Raw genomic sequence first — 19293 nt, forward strand, 5'->3', positions numbered from 1 at the left:
AAATGTTATGTTTAGTCTATTAATTGGACAAAAATGACTTACAAATTTGTGCTTCATCCGTCTTATAAAAATAGTCAACTTTTATTTTTGGCAAGTTTTTATCTCTTGAACTCATTATTCACTAATAATAATATACAAACTTACAATACTCTAATCACTTTTTTTTTTCTATCTCACTTATGTTATCAATTTTGTATTAAAACTCGTGTCATATTCGAATCTCTATTTTTATGAGACGAATGGACTATTTGGTAATGCAATTTATTTTCATGTCTAAATAAATTGTAAATTTGATATAAAAAAACAGCAGTGGAGTACCAACAATCTATGTATAGTTGTACACCCATTCTTCTTATTCTTCTGTACTCTCCTAATTAAATAAGGTTTCTAAACTAATTAGTAGGTTTGCCGGATTTGTATATTCATTCTTCTTCTGTACTCTCTAATTAATTAAGGTTTCTAGAATGATTACGTCAAAGCCCAAACCCCTCGTGTTCGTGTCTCTCTACCTATACTAAAGGAAGGAACTTTTCTGAGAAAGTAAACTGAAAATGGCGAACCCTCCGAAGCCATGGAAAGCAGAGTATGCCAAGTCATCAAGATCATCATGCAAGACCTGCAAGAGTTCCATCGAGAAGGAGACTCTCAGGCTTGGGAAGATGGTCCAGGCCTCTCAGTTTGACGGTTTCATGCCTGTATTTTCTATTCCCCACTCCTTGCTGTCAAATTAGCCCCTTAATTTTCTGTTTTCTATCAAACCCCCTAAAAATGCTTTCTTTTTGCAACGTCTTTCTTGTTCTTGGCAATGCGGGTTCTGTATTTTGATTTGTTTTTATTTCTAGGTGTATTCCCCTCTTTTTTCCTTGAAGCCCAATTGCCTGGACATAATCCTTTCCTTGTTTTTCTGGCTCCTTGATTTCGAGATATTGACCTTTTCTTACCAAAATTATGTAGTCTGTTCTCTTCATTTCACTTGGATAGCTTCTACTGTGGCTTCTATGGGTTTGTTTTTTTGAACTGGACTTATGCTGTTGTGTTAATTGTTAAATGGATGGATTGAGGCTGCCTCTAAGTTGTTTCTCGTTAGTATTAGTGAATAAAAAAAAATTGTGTATAATGTTGATTGCTTCATTCTTGTCTGGGAGGTAAACTTCTTGTTTATGCCACTTGAGTTGAGTTTATTTCTGGAGCCAGATGTGGAACCATGCTTCTTGCATCCTAAGGAAAGCGAAGCTGATAAAACTGTACGTATCTTTACTACCGGAAAAAACAAGGTAAATAATAGGTAAGGGGATTTTCTTATTCATGTAGCGATTTTTGCAGGGTTGATGATGTGGAAGGTTTGGAGTCACTTCGCTGGGATGATCAGCAGAGGATAAGGAAGTATGTTGAAGATGCAGTTGTATCGAGCTCCACTGCTGTTCAGGATGTAGAGTGTGGTGTTGATGTTTCCCCATCGGCTCGTGCTACTTGCCGTAGCTGCAAAGAGAAGATTGCAAAGGGAGAGGTAAGGCTTATAAGGCCGATCTTGATAAACTATCTTTTCTTTTCATTCTCTAAATATCACCCTGCCTACTCTGGTTAGATGGACATTCTCAGATGGAAATGAATGTCATGTTTGTTTTACTGTATGAAACACGTGTTAACCAAATGTTATCATGATCGTTAATATCATGCCATAAGAGAACCAAATGATGAATTATTTGGCTCTGGATCTGTTGTAAGTGTGGACTGGAATACATATATAGTAATTCCTTATAACTTACGAGTTATGTGCAGGGGCGTAGCCAGGATTTGGCGTGAGGAGATGCAAAAATATCTTTATAAGCAAATTTTCTAGTAAGGAGAAGGAGCATTTAAAAAAGAATTTAAAATAAATTTTTAAATTTGAAGAAAAATGCCATTGATATAAATTTTTGAGGAGGGGCAAATGCCCCACCACCCCTCCATGTAGATCTGCCCATGGTTATGTGACAAGTTGCTCCCCTTATTATTCATTAACCAAAAGGACTTTTACCGAGTTGTCTCATACCAACTTAGAAAATGGTATTTGTAAAGAATAAGTAGTCATGGATACCTTGCATGTTCATCTAGTGACTAATTCTATTTCCTTATTAGTAATCAGCATCAAGTGTTTCAGAGTTTTCTTATCAAATTCAATTCTAGTACTATTTCTATTGTAACGCAGAATGTGATAGCTCGGGTTGTCTCAAACTGTTCATCTTACATACAGAGTATTTAATTTTGCACGTTCCTTTTGCAAAGAATATGAATTTACATGTTTCTTGCATAAACTTTTTGGTCCATGATAAACTTTCGGCTTGATACAATTGTGTTTATCTCACTGGAACTTTATATTGAATAAATTGGTGTCAATGGGTACTTGATGACAATGCTTAGCTACTTATTTGTATGATTACCCATTTCCTTTTGTTTATTGGTTGTGTGTATTAGCTTCGGATATCGACCAAGCCTCAAGGTCAAGGTGCCAGAGCATTGTCCTGGAACCATGCTAAGTGTTACCTGGACACGGCATCAAATCCCCAACTGGAGAAGTTTTCCGGATTGGACAGTCTTACAGCTTCGGACCGAGCTACACTGCAGTCGCTTGTGAAGAAACCTTCTGCACCTGGAGGTTTGAGTTTTACTTTATTTAATTGATTGTTTTCTTTGACTATGTCACTGAAACTGCCCATTGCAGGCACAAAACTGGAGCATGATGAGAAGGGGGATCTCCAACAGGCAGAACCCAAAGGTGGGGCCAAGAGGAAAAGAGCCCTTGAGAGTGATGATACTCCTCTAAGAAAGACCTCATCTTCCAAGAATACTAAAGACTTAAAGGATGAAAAACCTGCCCTGGAAAACCAGTTGGAGATGCAAAGTAAGAGCCTCTGGGCCCTTAAAGATGATCTCAAAAAGCATGTTACTACATCAGAGTTGAAAGAGATGCTAGAAGTCAATGAACAAGATTCAAAAGGATCGGAACTTGACTTGCGCGCACGCTGGTAGTGTATATTCTGCTTTCATTACGATTATGAAAAAACTATGTCGTCTTTTTAAATTTTGATGAAATATTTTCATAGTTAGAGGTAAAATTATTACCTGGTGTTGTGTTTTGGTTCTTTTTACATATTTTGCAATTTTATCCTTTTCCCTGTTTCAGGTTTGAGCTCTTTTTCCTTAATGTAATGGTCTTTTTTTCTTTCCCATTATAATCCTTACTCGCCTATTGATCTTTCTTTTTACTTCATTTTTCTTTACTCATGTGGTTGCTTTTCTCAAACCTTACATCCCCCAGTCTTGTAATCATTAAAAAAAGTAGAATATGCTAAAAGTCTAATGCTAAATCTATCATGAAATATGCATTTTAAAGTTCTTTTTTCTTCTCTGAGGTGTTCAGTGCTGATGGAATGTTTTTTGGAGCACTTGCAAAATGCCCTATTTGTTCTGGATGCCTCCATTATTCCTCCGGAATGTATAGATGCTCTGGGTATTTATCAGAGTGGAGCAAGTGCTCCTATGCTTCGCACGAACCTCAACGTATTAAGGGGAAGTGGAAGATACCTGAAGAAACAAGCAATGATTATCTTGTTAAGGTAATGAGAAGAAGCTCACTAACTTCCACATTTTAACCTTAACATTGGTTGCCTGATGGGTCATTATTTGCAGTGGTTTAAGTCACAAAAAGTAAAGAAACCAGAAAGAGTGCTTTCTCCAAAGTCCCCCGGTGGACCATCAGGCAGTCAATTTGCTAGTGGGCTTAGTCCATCCTCCAAGGTTGAAAACATTGGAGATTTGAAGGTTGCCATCGCTGGAGTACCTGATAAATCAGTGGTATGGTCTTAAATTTATTTTCTTTAGTGTTGCCATCTTATGTTAAAACCTTGTCACTCAGCTTTATTTTGGTGTAAGAGCTAGCTGTATATTTTCTCTTTTTTCAGGAGGAGTGGAAAAACCAAATTGAAGGATCAGGTGGACAAGTTCATATGAAGATTAAGAAAGGTTGAACATTAAAATGATCTAATCTTGTATCTTTTGTATTTAGGAAATTTTTGTTACTTAACCGTCTTTTTGAATTATTTTTCACAGAAACCAATTGCCTAGTTGTCTCTGGTATGCTGGATAACACTGCTGCTGAGGTTAAAAAGGCAAGGTAATTGCTAACTGTTAGACATTTTACTTTAGTTCCACCTTAATTTCCTATTCAAACTGGTAAATCCCTATTCCCTAAAGGGCACGGTGTTTTTAATCAGTCTCATTTTGCATTTGTCTTTTGACTTACTGGGATCAACAATTTCATCTCTGACAGGAGGATGAAGTTACCTATTGTGAGGGAAGATTATCTAGTTGATTGCATCAAAAGACAGAAGAAACTTCCTTTTGACTCATACCGAGTGGAAGCAATTGAGAAGACTCATAGCATGGCTACTATTAAGGTGAAAGGGCAAAGTGCTGTGCATATGCAATCTGGCTTACAAGATTCTGGGCACATTCTTGAGGATGGAAAGAGTATCTATAATACAACATTGAATATGTCTGACTTATCAACTGGTGTTAATAGGTATATCATTCTTATTCTGAATCTTCTTTGAAGTAATGGAATCAGCAGTTTTATTTTGACAAAGAGTAGCATTTTAAACTTCATTGATACTAAACATCTCGTCTGATTATTTATACTTTTCCATTAATCTGTACTTTTCTCTATGTTAACGAAATTATAAGGTGTTCCCTCTTTTGTAAATATAAATGTACATGCTCTGTAATGTGAGCAGAAGACAAAGTTGAATTTATTTTTCTATGTAGTCTCGGTTATTTGGTTAACAATAGCACATGTATCTACTGCATTATATGATGTTTGTATGATTATTTTGCCAATTGCAAACACTGGATCATGAGTGTGTGCCTAGATTTTGTTGCTTTCGATTGTTGAATGCACACACCTGTATAACAAATGGTGTTTTGGTGCTTTGCTCAAACAAATCATCACATAACCTTAACTCCAATGTTGACTACCATGTGAGTCGATGATCTGTAGTTTATTTTTCAGTCTCATTTTAGTTTTTGCTATAATACTATATTTCTGTCCATTATGTGTGTCTTTTGTCTGCTGTTTCTAAAATCTGACTTGGTTAATTTCTTTTGGTTTTTCCTTTAATCTTATATATGTCTGATATAATTTTGTAATCTGCGTGTGAAGTTACTACATTCTTCAAGTCATTCAAGATGACAAAAGCTCCGACTGTTTCGTGTTCCGGAAATGGGGCAGAGTTGGAAACGAGAAGATTGGTGGAAACAAGCTGGAAGAAATGCATAAATCTAACGCAATTCAAGAATTCAAACGGTTATTTCTGGAGAAGACTGGGAATACATGGGAGTCGTGGGAGAGAAAAGAAGATTTTCACAAGCAACCTGGCAGATTCTTTCCATTAGATATTGTATGCTATTCTTTTTCCCTTCACTTAGAAATTCTTTTGCAGTGGGTTGAATGAGAAATTTTATCAAAATCTTGAATATCTATGATTATAGGATTATGGAGTAAAAGACTCATCTAAGAAGAAACAGCTTGATTTCACAAGCAGCAAACTTGCGCCTCAGTTGGTGGAATTGATGAAAATGCTTTTCAATGTGGAGGCATATAGGTTTTGGGATTTATTTGTGATGACAATATTATGTTTTATGATCTACAATATAACTGAAAACCCAAATCATGCAGGGAAGCTATGATGGAATTCGAGATTAATTTGTCTGAAATGCCTCTGGGGAAACTAAGTAAAAGCAATATCCAAAAAGGTACAACAAACAAGCTTTATTGTACGTTACACTATAATACCTCATGTGAATTTTTGTAGGTCAATTGTATTCACTCCTACGTTCAGCTAGAAACCGAGTACTAATTAGTTATATCTATGTGGTTATTATTCATTTTCCAGGTTTTGAGGCGTTAACACAGATCCAAAATTTGTTAAAGAACAATGATTATGATCCTACAGTGAAGGAGAGCCTCATAGTTGATGCTAGCAACAAATTTTTCACTGTTATTCCTTCAATCCATCCGCATGTTATTAAGGATGAGGATGACTTTAAACTAAAGGTACATTGTGATGCTCCTAACTCTGTTTTGTCATTGGTTATTATTCTGTTGAGTCTCGTTGAAACTCATGCTAGTGTTCCCTTTGTATTTCGAAGCTATTTTATGTTATTACCTTAGACCGTGCACTATCAATATGCAGCGGTAAAAATGACTTGTGCATCTTGTCTGCATATGCTAACTTTCTTTTCTGTGATATGAGCTGGTGATGACTCATGTTATCATTGTATCTGAAGCACATATTAAAAAGAACCAAGACGATTCAGAAGATATTGATTAGTAATAGTTTGGAGAAGTTGCAAGGACAATGTTTAACCAGCAAAAATTCTTTGCTAATTTGTTACTTGGAAAATGACGCTTGAATGGATGGCTTCATTCGATTGTAACATGGTAAATCAACAACTTTAAATTATAGAATTGACCACATCCTGCCAAATTTTCATTTCTAACTTAAACCAAATGCAGCTTACTTTCACTACTTTATTATGATGACAAGCTGAACAAAGCAATCCAATGATTCCATTAGGCTCTCCCTTATCCTGTAGTGTCTGTTAAAATATCTTCTTCCATTCTCCGTTTATTCTGACTATTAGCACCTTTATTATAGGTCCAATCTATTAACTTAAAATATAGTTACGTATACATCTATTACCTTTAAAGGGTGAAGCTATGTGTTCTCTGCTTAAAGAAAAACTATTTCTGTATTGTAAGTAAATGGCTTGAATATGGAGTGTTACGTTCTTGTATAGAAACCTTTTAAATGAGTGGAGTACTTTTGATTGAAATAATGAAGTCATTTGACTTGTAAAACACTTAACATGATTGATATCGTCATTGTTTATTTGGTTTATGTACTTTTTTTGGCATTTCAGTAGCACTTTTACTCTCTTTCTTCAGGTGAAGATGCTGGAAGCACTCCAGGATATTGAAATAGCTTCAAAACTGGTTGGTTTTGATGCCAATACTGATGAATCTATTGATGAGAAGTACGAGAAACTATGCTGCCATGTTTCTCCACTTTCTCATGACAGTGAAGAGTTCCGACTGATTAAAAAGTATCTGCAGGCTACACATGCTCCTACTCACACAGTGGGTTATTTTCCCTATCTACTCCCCCCCTTTGCTGCATATTATTGGGAAGCACTATTGGCATTCTCTAATTTGTCCGCGTCACTCCATTTTTTGTTTTTTTCTGTCCATTAAAATGCAGGTGTGTATCTACCTATGTACATGAACAGTAAATTCTGATTTTACCTCAATCCACAGGAATGGGCACTTGAATTGGAGGAAGTATTTTCTCTTGAAAGACAAGGAGAAATGGACAAGTATGCTCCTTATCGATCAAAACTCAAAAACCAGATGCTTCTCTGGCATGGTGGGTTTGTCTATGCATAATTTTAACTCAGCTACTGAGGATATGCTTAGGAAATTGTATATAATATTCTGTTTTTTACAGGATCAAGATTGACCAACTTCGTTGGTATCCTTAGCCAAGGATTACGAATTGCGCCTCCCGAAGCCCCAGCAACTGGCTATATGGTTCTCTTATGACACTCATATTGTTTTAGTTGTAAAGGTTTAGTCAGTAAGCTTCATCCACTTACTTAAAAAGGTTTAATGATTTGCAGTTCGGGAAGGGAGTTTACTTTGCTGACTTGGTCAGTAAAAGTGCTCAATACTGTTTCACCGACAAGAAAAATCCCGTGGGACTAATGCTTCTCAGTGAAGTTGCCTTGGGCGACGTTTATGAACTAACAAAGGCGCAGGTAACATGAAGTTCATATTTTCCACAATGCTATCCTTGGCTTTACTCATTCAAACATACAAGTCATTACACATTTGATGCTAAGTACACTCTCTTAACGTATTTGTTGTATTACAGTATATCGACAAGCCTCCTAAAGGAAAGCACTCTACTAAAGGCCTTGGCAAGAAAGTGCCTTTAGAATCAGAATTTGTCAAATGGAGGGATGATGTCGTTGTACCTTGTGGAAAACCAGTGGATTCGAAAGTGAGGGCGTCAGAGCTTATGTACAATGAATATATCGTCTATAATACAGCTCAAGTAAGTGTTTCGACACCAGATGCTTTCTTGGTGTTGCAGTTCAATCTGTCATTGTAAGGATGGATTCTTTTCTGCACATCTCGATTGTCATCGACACTTTGATGCTATGTTTTTCAATGTGAATTGTGAACATATCGATTTTACATGTTTCCTCCGCAGGTTAAGATGCAGTTCTTACTGAAAGTGAGGTTTCATCACAAGAGGTGAGACCTAATTTCATGGTAGTTAGTTCCTAGCTCGACCTGTACAGTAGTACCGTGGAGAAGGAATCATGCCCTTCTTTTTTGTCTTCGTTCTAGACATTCCTCGAATGTGTGTGTGTCCATGCAACGGTCGACTGGTCTTGTTTCTTTTTCAGCAATGGGAATACGAGTTACATCTCATTTTGGGGTTAGCTGGAGATGTAACTCATATTTTGCTTGTATTAATGATGCTTCTTTAACTCCATATGCCTAAATCTATAGTATTAATTAAGACATTGCATCACATTTAGCCAAATTATTGCACCACCACATAATGCAGGAAATATTAGTACTGGCACTGGTGATCAAGGAAAATGTATACATGCATGTTGGAATGAACCAAAAATTTCTCACTAGAGGAAAATCTATTCTATTGAAGTTAGGCTTTTTTTTATTGTTAAATAAATAAAAATTTAAAGATGAGAAGATTTAGTTATTGTTAATTATTTTGATGGAGAACAAAATGATTGTGTAGGATCTTGTGACAACTCACACGTGCGCTTCCGGCTTATCTTCTAGATATGTATGCCTATGTCCGTGTTATATGAACTATACTAAATAATCATGTTTTCCCTATCCCAATAATTGTGCCTAGTAAAATAAAAAATTAGTAGTACAAACTTTGAAACAACTTCAAGAATTTTATATCAGAGCCAATCGAGTTGTATAATATTTATATTTAATTAGTTATGTCTTAACAATAAATTTGTTAGATTCTAGAATCAATTATTCACGATATCTTTTTCTCTACAGTCGTAGGAATGTGTATTTCATTGACACTACAAAAAAAATTTCGTTTAAGAACACAAAAATTGAATCACAATGTTTGAAAATTTTTAAATAATCATAATTTAGAACGCATAAAAAAGCGTCCCTAAATTGAGGGCAAATTATCTTAATTATTTACTCTCGTATGACGTTTCTATTTGTGTTTCCTAATTTAGGTAGGACACTATAAGGACACTTTATGAAGCTATGGTGGTATAATTAGACATACAAATTAGCGTCCTTAATAGCATTAAAAATTATCTTTATTGGATTTTTTTTATTGTAATGTGCACACGTGTCATCTATTTAGCATGATCATTTTATAATTGCTATATCATAGAAGTATAATAAAGGAGTAATGATGTGAATCAAATAGTATATCTTTATTCCCATTGCTTTATGTGATTTATATGGTTTGATGCTCACAAAAGTATGTTTTATGGTGTAGGAAGCGGAATGCATGGTGAAACGGGACATGGAATGAAGCTCGAATTCAGAACAAGGTCATTGAAAAAAAGTCGTGACAGACTGCCCAATTTGACAGACTGCGCGTCGCGAGTCCAGAATGCCCTCAAAATGAGGCACCCGGCTGGGTGAATTTCGTGCATAATAATGGAACCCGGCTGAGTGACGCGTCTAAAGCACGAGAGTTCCAGTAAGCAATCAAAAATGGGCACCCGACCGAGTGATTTTTATGCCCAATAATTCACCCGACTGGGTAGGATGAAGCAATAACCACCAAATTCAGTTTTCAAATAGTTTGGAGGCAGTTTTGGGAGGTTATTGGGACATTCCAGACGAAAAAAAGAGAGGGGAAAAGAGAGAGAGAAAGAGAGGAGGAAGAAGGGAAGGAAGAAATTCCGGTCAATATTCCAACGATCCATCTCCAAATCCAAATTCCACTCAATGAGAGCATGATTCCTATGGTTTTTATTTCAAATTCCACCATGTGTTTAGGCTAAACTCTTTATGTCGCTCCAAGTTGTAATCTAGGCTTTGTATGGATGTTTCTACACCGTTGAATTCATGTGTTTTATTACCAACAATGTGCTCAATGTTTATTCACTATGTTTTTTGCTAATAATGTAGTGTTGTTATTTCCTTTGCTATTGTCTCTTTAACATAGTTTAAGAATGTTTGATTGTTGGCATGCTATTGAAATAGAATTGTTCAAAGGATAATTAGATAGTGGATTAAGTATGTGATCATAGTAGATGTTTATTTCTCCCGCACTTTCGTAGGAGTTTATATACATTGAAAAATGGTTCATAAGTTATGTGTTCAGCTAATTGTGAACTACTCATCGTTAACATATTCAGTGTATGTGATTAGGTTGATGTTTTAATCACTTCATATGTTTCATTGTTAAAGGTGTAGAGTAATACAAGTCTAGTGAGCAACTTGGAGTGACATTTTTCATGTTTGAATAGTCTTTATTTAGATAGCTTGTAGCTTTATTTTGTCATTAATTTTCAGAAATCAAAAATTAAATCTTTATATGCTTTTATATGCTCTAAGTGTAAACAATCTTTACCTCCCTGAGTACCTGTGGATCGACACTTGAAATACTACTACGATACTGTAATCTTTTAATATTATAATATTATTACAGTTAATTAATTAAACTTGATAATTTGTGTGCACTTGTCTAGATACTCTAAAATACATACTCTAAAATACGCATAAAGTAAAAAAAAAAGTATTAATAAGGCTACTTTTAAATGGACATATATTTGTAATTGTCCATCTGAGATGTCATGTATAAGATTCGAATATCAACTAGAGATAAAGAAAAATCAAATCATTAATATACACACAACACATGATTAAATATTCCCGTCCAATTAAAGGCATTAAGACCGGAAAATCTAAAAGCTATACATATATATCATTATTATAGAAGCAAACGCACGGTTGAGATAAGTATTAGCGTATAATATGAAAGTGGGGTCGTTTGGTCTAGGGTTTATGGTGAAGTAAGTAGGTCTACCTAATAATAGCATAGTGGATATACAATTTTAATAGCTGAATAACAACAAATTAATAGACCACATGTTCCCTTTACTCACTGCACTCTGCCACATCCTTGCTTATGTTGATTTCGAAAGTTTATCAACTTAATCAACAAAATACTTCTTTTCCCAAACCCCACAAACTTACTTAATTTATGATTAATATCAAATGGTTATTAATTAGTTGAAAGGTCATTTTTAGCGCAAAACTAGTTCACTCTTTTTGGGAAAGAAGATGACAAAATGGAGCCTCCCTAGTTGGTGACTTAATAAATTGAATTATTTCATTAGAAACTAAATTTAGTAGGAAGAAAAAGAATCGGAAAAAATCTATCCAAAGGCGTGTATTAATGTAATTCATGGCCCAAATTTCAATGACAGTTCAAACGCTATATTATAAAGAAAATATTTATATTTCAAGTTTGGTTTAATTCATTGTTTTTTGTGTACTGCTGTATTGGTTATAGTGATTAATGAGTACTTTAGTTTTATTAGGCACAAAGCAAGACCTTTTTTTTCATTTTTGAATCATATATTGATTGTTAACTATATGTTACCAAGTAAGAAAAAAACAATAAAGTGATCATAAGTTTGAATGAACCATTATTGCTGGAAAGTATGAGTAGAAGTAGAAACAAATTAAATTAAGTTCATTAGTACTAAAAGAAACGAAAGATATCATTAATAATTCTTCTAGAAAAAGTCATGAAGGAAAAAACAATTTTAGTGAAGCGGAATGTATTCACTTTCAAACTTCATTTCGGCGTTGAGGCAATATTCTGAGATGACAACAAAAGCTTTTAATTAAAATATAGAAGAATAAATTTTCGATGCTCTATTTTGATTTGTTGTTCGAAATTCCAGACACGACTCGGCCATTATTCCAACAGTATAATTTTTTGTTTTTTATATTAATACATTGAACTGCAAAGTATGTTTGAAAAGAAAGTTTTGAATGAAAAGGGCGAACCTAGGGATTGAGGTGATGCAATTATTTTATGTTTTCATTTTCATCGCTCAAGTTCAAAACTTGATAATAAAAGAAGGGATATATAATAAAATATTTAGCTTTTAGTTGCCTTGTGTTAATTAATCGCATTTAATATATGAATATATCTATGGCTATGGAATGGTATTTACATACTATACTAAATAAAAATCAGAATAAATATACAATAATGCATTAATTACAGCGAGGTAACATTTCTGAAAAGGGCTTTTTAAGATGGACAAAAATGGGCTTCCTTTTGGAAACTAGCCCATTTTTTAATTGCTGAAACTATATCGTATTACTCAATAAAATACGTTTTGCAGCATAAATGTCTAGAATAGTTTGGCTTGGCTATTCTTAGGTAAGTTTTGTTACGTCGGAGTGTACGGTATGAGTTTTAATGCAAAATTGGTAAAATAAGAAAAAAAAGTTAAGAATAAAAGTAAGTTAAAGTATTGTTATTGAAAAATAAGATTCTTATTAATTAAAAAGAGAAATTTGCCATAAATAGATTGAAACTAATATGATGAATGGCACAAAATGTAAAAATATGTCTATTTTCCGTGGAATGAGTAAGCATGTGATAATTGAAAAAAAGGGGGAACTTTGGCTCATGTAAATTCCATGTAGTACTGTTGTATTTAAATTGATTGATTATTGTGTAAGATAAATGGAATAATTATGACTAAAATAAAAAAAAATATTTCCATACCATGCAAAAATGTGTAGTACAAAAAGTTGATGACTCATAGTTTAACTTATAGTGATCTAATGTAATTAACAGGCTAGCAAACAACCATCTTTAAAAAAATCAACAAAAAACATATACATAAAAAAAATCTCTCTTTAATTAGGCTCTGAAACTTTCTGTCCTTGAATGTATGGCCAAAACTGATGATACGTTCGGACAATATATGCAGTGCAGACCAAGAACACCTTATAGTATAAAGTATACTAGTATGTGTGTGTGTGTGTGTTATACATAAACAAGAATACATATAATATATAGGACACTGTATCCAAAATTTGAAGCATGATGACCAAGTATGCTTCCACTAATTTATTATCTCCATATAATAAATAATCTTCTTTAGAGAATAACTTTTCTGATCAGCCAAGTATAATGTAGCTCAGCAATAATTAATGAAACATTTATACACTATCTAGCTGATGCATGGCTAGTATTCAGTTATACAAACCAGGCAATCGAGAAACATCCAGTATATATGAAATCTACCATAATCATCATTAGTTTTTTGTTTTGAGACAATTACATCAAATAATTGAATCAAACACCAAGAATGATCATAGCTACATATATAACATGTGTTTATCAAGCACTAAATATTCTCACTTAGTCACTTGATCTACACTTAAATCGTGAGTTTTTGCTGCACTTATCTGAAGCTAGCATCAGATCACTTACACTGTAAATGAACTAACTATAGTTACTTCTACTAATTAATGACTTCGAATCACCAACAAAATCAATAACATACAACTAGCTAGAAAAATAGCAGAACTTACTATCCACAAAACTTAGTAATAATGGAACGAAAAATAAGAAACAGAATTAGGAATTTTGGACAGACATTGGATACTATAATTAGTTTAGGTGCCCCTTCTTAATTATAAGTAGCAATTTTTGTTAAATTAAAAGAAGTATAGCAATTAATTTCAAGATCATAGAAATTAGAACTTTCTGCAGGGTATCAATCAGTATATCATGGTCGATCACAAGAGTTAGTTACAACTTACAACCTAGGAAAAAGGGACAAAATGTACAAGAATGTCAGTGAAACAGAATCTAGCAATTTAGGTTTTATACCGCAAGGGGAAAGTATTACAGTGACTTAATTAGGTTTTAGATGTAGGTGTTAATAGCAAATGAGCAAAACCTGCAGCTAAGTATGAATAAAAAGTAAGCTAGGGAGTACTAAATTATTTCTATTATTTATATTTATCCAAACTCCAAAGTCACACTTACACATGATCTAAGAAAACAATCATAGGCGGCGGTGAACATTTTCCGACTGCACAAGCATTTCTAGGGTTTCCAATTTCACCATCAATTTTGCAGACAAAAGCCACTAATACAAAAATTGGATGATCATGTATTCTGGCAATAAAGCCCTAAATATATAGAAATCAATCATTCAATCCAATATTAATGGTGAATATATCTGAATGCAACTGACTCGAGATCATCTTGAAACGGCCATTGCCTCTCCTCCGACTCCATCTCCCCCGAATCGAAGCTCCCAAAGGACTGATTATTAGCAGAAGAAGCGTTGGGATTGATCTCCGCCCCACCTCCGAAATAGCCCTTGAAATCCGCACCCAATTGGGGCTGATTTTGATACCAGCTCTGCAAATCAGCATTAGGGTTTGCTGCAGTTGCGATGGAATGAGCTGCTTGCTCCTTCAGAGAAGCCAGCTGAGCTTGCAGATTCACAACCTGATCAACATCAAATTAATCCAATATAAGAAAATGTTGACTTCTCGGATGAGTGAGGAAAGTTGAAAGTTGGAAAGCAGTGTTATCTAATCCCAATTAGTTTGAGGCATCAGAAACAAATTTGTGTTGGCAGGCTCGGCCCAAAGCACACAATATCCAAAACAGAAAAGTAATCGGAAATCAATTCAAAGTAGGAAAAGGCAAACCTGCTGTTGAAGGGCAAAGATGTGAGAAACGCAGCCGTAGATGGGATCTTGGAGCCTGGCTTGGGCTTCGTAGGCGATGGTGACGGCGGCCTCGCAGCGGTCGGAGATGGGGAGGTGGGCGAGGAGCTTGGAGACATTGCTAGCGCCGAAGACCTTGTGAATGGCTGAGAAATGAGCGGCGCCTTGTTCGTGGCAGAAATAGGGGGCGAAGACGCAGCCCCTCACGCATTTTCTTCTCAAGAATTTGCAGGCGCCACAAGGGGAACCTGTTCCTGTCATATTCATGGATTGTATTTTTTGTTGTTGTGTTGGTGTTGATTGAATGTTTTTGTAGCTAAGTATAGTAGTTGGGAATGATTTGGGTGTGATGAGGAGTTGATTGCACCATGGTTTATAAGGACAACAGAGGGGAGGGAGAGAGGTTGGATGATCTATATTTTATTACAATTTGTCGCCTTATTGGGTAACATATAACTATTTTTTTATTTAGTGAAAAAATATACTTTTCCATAATTCAAATCCCACGTTAATTAATAGAATATGAGTATAATGGTTTTGATGACGCTCAAGACTATAGGCGACTCCGTTGGCATTAGAATTGCCAAAACAGAATACAGAACCGGAATGGCGCGAAATTCACATGATGGACATTGTTTAGAGGACGACAAAGGTAATAAACTGTTTTTCCGAATTTAGCTTTAATTTTATATATAGTTTCGTTATATTTCCATTTGAGTCCATAGGATTTCCTAAGCACTTATAAATAGTACTCCCTCCGTCTCACAATAATTGTCACTCTTTTTGTGGACACGGGCTTTAAGAAATGTAAAGAATAGTTAGTTGGAAAAGTTACTGAAATGTATGACCTACTTACCATTCATGGTAAAAATGAACTGTGACAATTATTGTGGGACGGATCGAAATGGAAAAGAGTGACAATTATTGTGAGACGGAGGAAAGTAGTAGATTTCATTGTTTTAAAGTCAGATTTCGATTAATAGGAACAGTTTCATTTTCAAGTAACTAGAATTTCATTGATTACTTATCCAATTTAATTATTCTATGCATCTGATTTAGTGGTGTGTGAAATATATTTATAAAATTTTAAATTATGGATGTCCCAAAATAATAAATTGTGACTTTATTTTATGAATGTATGGGTAGTCTTTGACCCTTCGTCCAGATTTTATGCTCCAACTCAGAATCCTTAAAGGATGATTGCTCATTGGGTTATAGAGTACCATTGTTCATTCGTTTTGTTTTTATTCTCCTTTATCAGAAATCAGAATATTTTCTTCTGACATAGTCAATCATGGATTAGAAACATTTTTGAATGTATCAAGTGTTTATTAATCCCCACACACACATTTTCACGTGTAATGCATTTTAGTGGCCTTTTAGGCTGTGTATTAACAGTTCCTTTCAGCTCCAGACAAATTCTTATGATTTGTCTTCTTCAATCATAATGTAAAAGTTATTCTGCTCAATGATCGAGATACACAGAAGATAACATTTATCTTTTCATTTCAAACATACTTTCTTCATTATAAATTATACCAAGAATTCCATACCAACAAGTTGTATTTCCAATAAAGATACTTATTTTGGGACCAAGTGGGATATTTTTTTTAATCGAAATAATACATTCAAAATTTATATAGGGTCTTTTGGAAATTTTTGCTACTATCTCACTAATATAAATAAATAAAGGAGTGCCTAATAATTTTTTAAGGCTCCACCACTGCATACACAAATATGAATGAAATCAAACATAGAAGTAATTAATCCACATTGATTTTGAGAAGAGTAGGACTTGAGCTGGCTATGAGTAGGCTAATAGAGACACACACACATCTAGATGAATAAGGCGGTGAAGGTGATGGATGAAATGGGGAATTTATTTTTGCATATGCTTACTTAAATCATGGCCAAATAATTATATAAATAATACAGAGAAAATTCATATTTGACTGGTATTTTAGTCTGTTGTATAAGTAGTTATCATGCATACAGTTCACGCCGTCGAGATTAATAAAATTCTTTTGACTATAATCCTTTCATGTTAATTCTTGGACACTGTAGATGTATGACTCTTTGTCTTCTCTCACTTGTAAATGGAGAAGATTAATAATGATCAGCAAAGAATTTTTGCAGAGAGAGGTAGTTTTTTGTGCTCCAACACAACACGAAAGGTCTCAATAATGACATAATTATTGAAGAATTGTGACACTTAATAGATGTCACTAAATAAAATTGTGACACATATATGAGGAGGGTTCGTAGATGCACGTCCGAAATCACATTAGCATAATAGTACTTACTATTTGATCTTGGGACACTTAATGCTATAAAGCCTCCTAATAATGGAGTTGGGATATACGGTATACCTCGACGAACCCTCTGAATAGAGTACTCACGGTTTTGTTCATGGGCCACATCATCCCATAAAGCCTCGTACTAATGGAGTTGGGTATACATCAACAAATCCTCACATTAGTATAATATTGTTCACTTTGAGTCGAACCTGTGTGCCTCAAGGTTGGTTTACACATTCCCGATGTTCTTGTGTTAGCTTGATCAAGACCTGTGGTGGCATATGTGCAGCGCCGGTCTTGAGGTTCCAAAGACCCGGGGCGAGACTAAAAGTTGAGGCCCTATTTATATATTTTTTCCTTCCATTTTATAATAAGTTTCATCCAGCAAAAAACTAATAGCATATCAAAAGAAATTCACTTCAAATAATTATTACATATTACCTTCAAAATTTTCTTCTAACATTTCTTGATGCGAAGTCGTTGATGATGGTGTTGCTGTCAACCTCGTCTAATAATTTCTTCTCAATACATAAAGTGGCAAGCCCGTTCAGCCGTTGTTGAGACATCGTAGATCTTAAATAATTCTTCAACAGTTTCAACTTTGAAAAGCTTCTTTCTGCCGATGCCACAGTCACAGGCACAGTAAATAATATGCGATAAGCAATTGAGATATTTGGATAAGAATCCATTTTTCTAACATACTCAAAAATGTCCATAGAAGACATTGGCCTTTCCGGCAAACTTAGCTTCAAAACCTTCAACTCAGATATTAGATCATTTACCTCCACATCAGATGTGTCATGCGAAGAGAATGTTTTCGCAAATTTGGTGCAACAATCTTCTAATTCAGTATCATTTAGTGACTTCAAAGTTGTTGAGCTAAGTAAAAACCCAAATATACTTTTAAATGTTTGTAGTTCTTCAAATCTACTTTTCAATGAGGTGTTTGCCATATCAACCACGACCAAGAAGTAATTGATCTCAAAAGCCTTCTCAGCTTGTAGAATTTCTTCATTGGTGTCAATTTCATCAAAATGTTTCTTCCTTTGAGTCTTGCGCTTCACTGAAAATGATGGCTCTACACCCATTTCAGATGCAATACTTTTGGCAATGGTCATACTAGAAGCAAATCCTTCATTCCTGTAATTGTTGAAATAATTCCTCATGTCTTCAATTTGCTGCAAGGTAGTATCAATGCACATAGATGGTGATTGCAACCTCTTGCTTACAGTATTTACAGCAAATAAAATGTCATACCATATAACCATGCCAAGTATAAACTCAAAGCTACCAAGAGCCTTCAATAAGTTGTTTGCATCAGTCTTATCACTTAGTTCTATATCACTAGCTTGTTGTAACTGAGACAAAGCTGACCTGAGCTGAGGTGCTTGATATCTAATTGCTTGAACACTTTTTATCCTGCTCTCCCAACGAGTATTGGATAATGATTCACTGTTAAACCTAGAATATGATCAAGCAAAACATTCCATCTTTTAGTAGAACCAGAAAATAGTATATATATCCGTTGCACAATTCCAAAAAAGCTAGTCGCTTTAGCACAAGATTTAGCCATATCACAAAGTGTAAGGTTAAGACTATGACAAGCACATGGCATGTATAAAGCTCTTGGATTAATATCAAGCAATCTCCTTTGTACTCCCTGATGTTTTCCTTTCATATTAGAGCCATTGTCATATCCTTGACCCCTAATATCATCAATATCAAGACCAAAGAGCTTGATGGAATCAACCAATACTTTAAACAGCCCTAAACCAGATGTGTCATCCACCTTCATGAAACCCAAAAAGTACTCTTGAATTTTTATTTTGTCATCACACATCTCAACACATCGAACCAATAAAGTCATTTGCTCTTGATGACTCACATCTGGGGTACAATCAAGGATAATAGAGAAATATTTGGCATCTTTAACAACCTTTATGATAGAGTCCGTAATGCTAGAAGTCATAAGATAAATCAACTCATCTTGAATTTTATGACTCAAATAATGATAATGAGTCTCTTTGTTTTGAATACGTCTAAGGTGGTCCTGCATGACAGGATCAAATTCTGCAATCATCTCAACACAAGCGTAGAAATTACCATTTTGATCATTATAAAGCTGCTCATTAGATCCTCTAAAAGCCA

General features: G+C 34.7%; 2 protein-coding genes across 3 annotated transcripts; one reads left to right on the top strand and one right to left on the bottom strand.

Annotated features, from left to right (window-relative positions):
* The first annotated feature begins 405 nt into the window (after nt 1-405).
* On the top strand, nt 406-10200 carry LOC121792632 (poly [ADP-ribose] polymerase 1-like). 2 transcript variants are annotated; one of them, XM_042190643.1, is made up of 21 exons: nt 406-695; nt 1195-1244; nt 1324-1507; nt 2455-2635; nt 2702-3005; nt 3401-3596; nt 3670-3834; nt 3942-4002; nt 4090-4153; nt 4310-4561; nt 5198-5435; nt 5527-5639; nt 5714-5790; nt 5931-6091; nt 6986-7177; nt 7355-7463; nt 7545-7627; nt 7717-7854; nt 7971-8153; nt 8313-8356; nt 9612-10200. In XM_042190643.1, exons 1-21 carry the CDS (start codon nt 552-554, stop codon nt 9628-9630), a joined length of 2958 nt encoding a protein of 985 aa, XP_042046577.1. In that variant the 5' UTR covers nt 406-551; the 3' UTR covers nt 9631-10200. The 2 variants fall into 2 exon arrangements, with proteins under 2 accessions (XP_042046577.1, XP_042046578.1); XM_042190644.1 differs by lacking the exon at nt 9612-10200 and having other exon boundaries at nt 8313-8627.
* Nucleotides 10201-14201: 4001 nt separating this feature from the next.
* On the bottom strand, nt 14202-15171 carry LOC121771922 (LOB domain-containing protein 29-like). Its single transcript, XM_042168828.1, has 2 exons — nt 14831-15171; nt 14202-14624 (listed from the first exon to the last, which is right to left on the bottom strand). The coding sequence occupies exons 1-2, from the start codon at nt 15113-15115 to the stop codon at nt 14334-14336; spliced, it is 576 nt and encodes a 191-aa protein (XP_042024762.1). The 5' UTR covers nt 15116-15171; the 3' UTR covers nt 14202-14333.
* Nucleotides 15172-19293: the final 4122 nt, after the last annotated feature.

This window comes from Salvia splendens, chromosome 2, assembly GCF_004379255.2.
Source record: "Salvia splendens isolate huo1 chromosome 2, SspV2, whole genome shotgun sequence".
NCBI classification, from domain to species: Eukaryota; Viridiplantae; Streptophyta; class Magnoliopsida; order Lamiales; family Lamiaceae; genus Salvia; species Salvia splendens.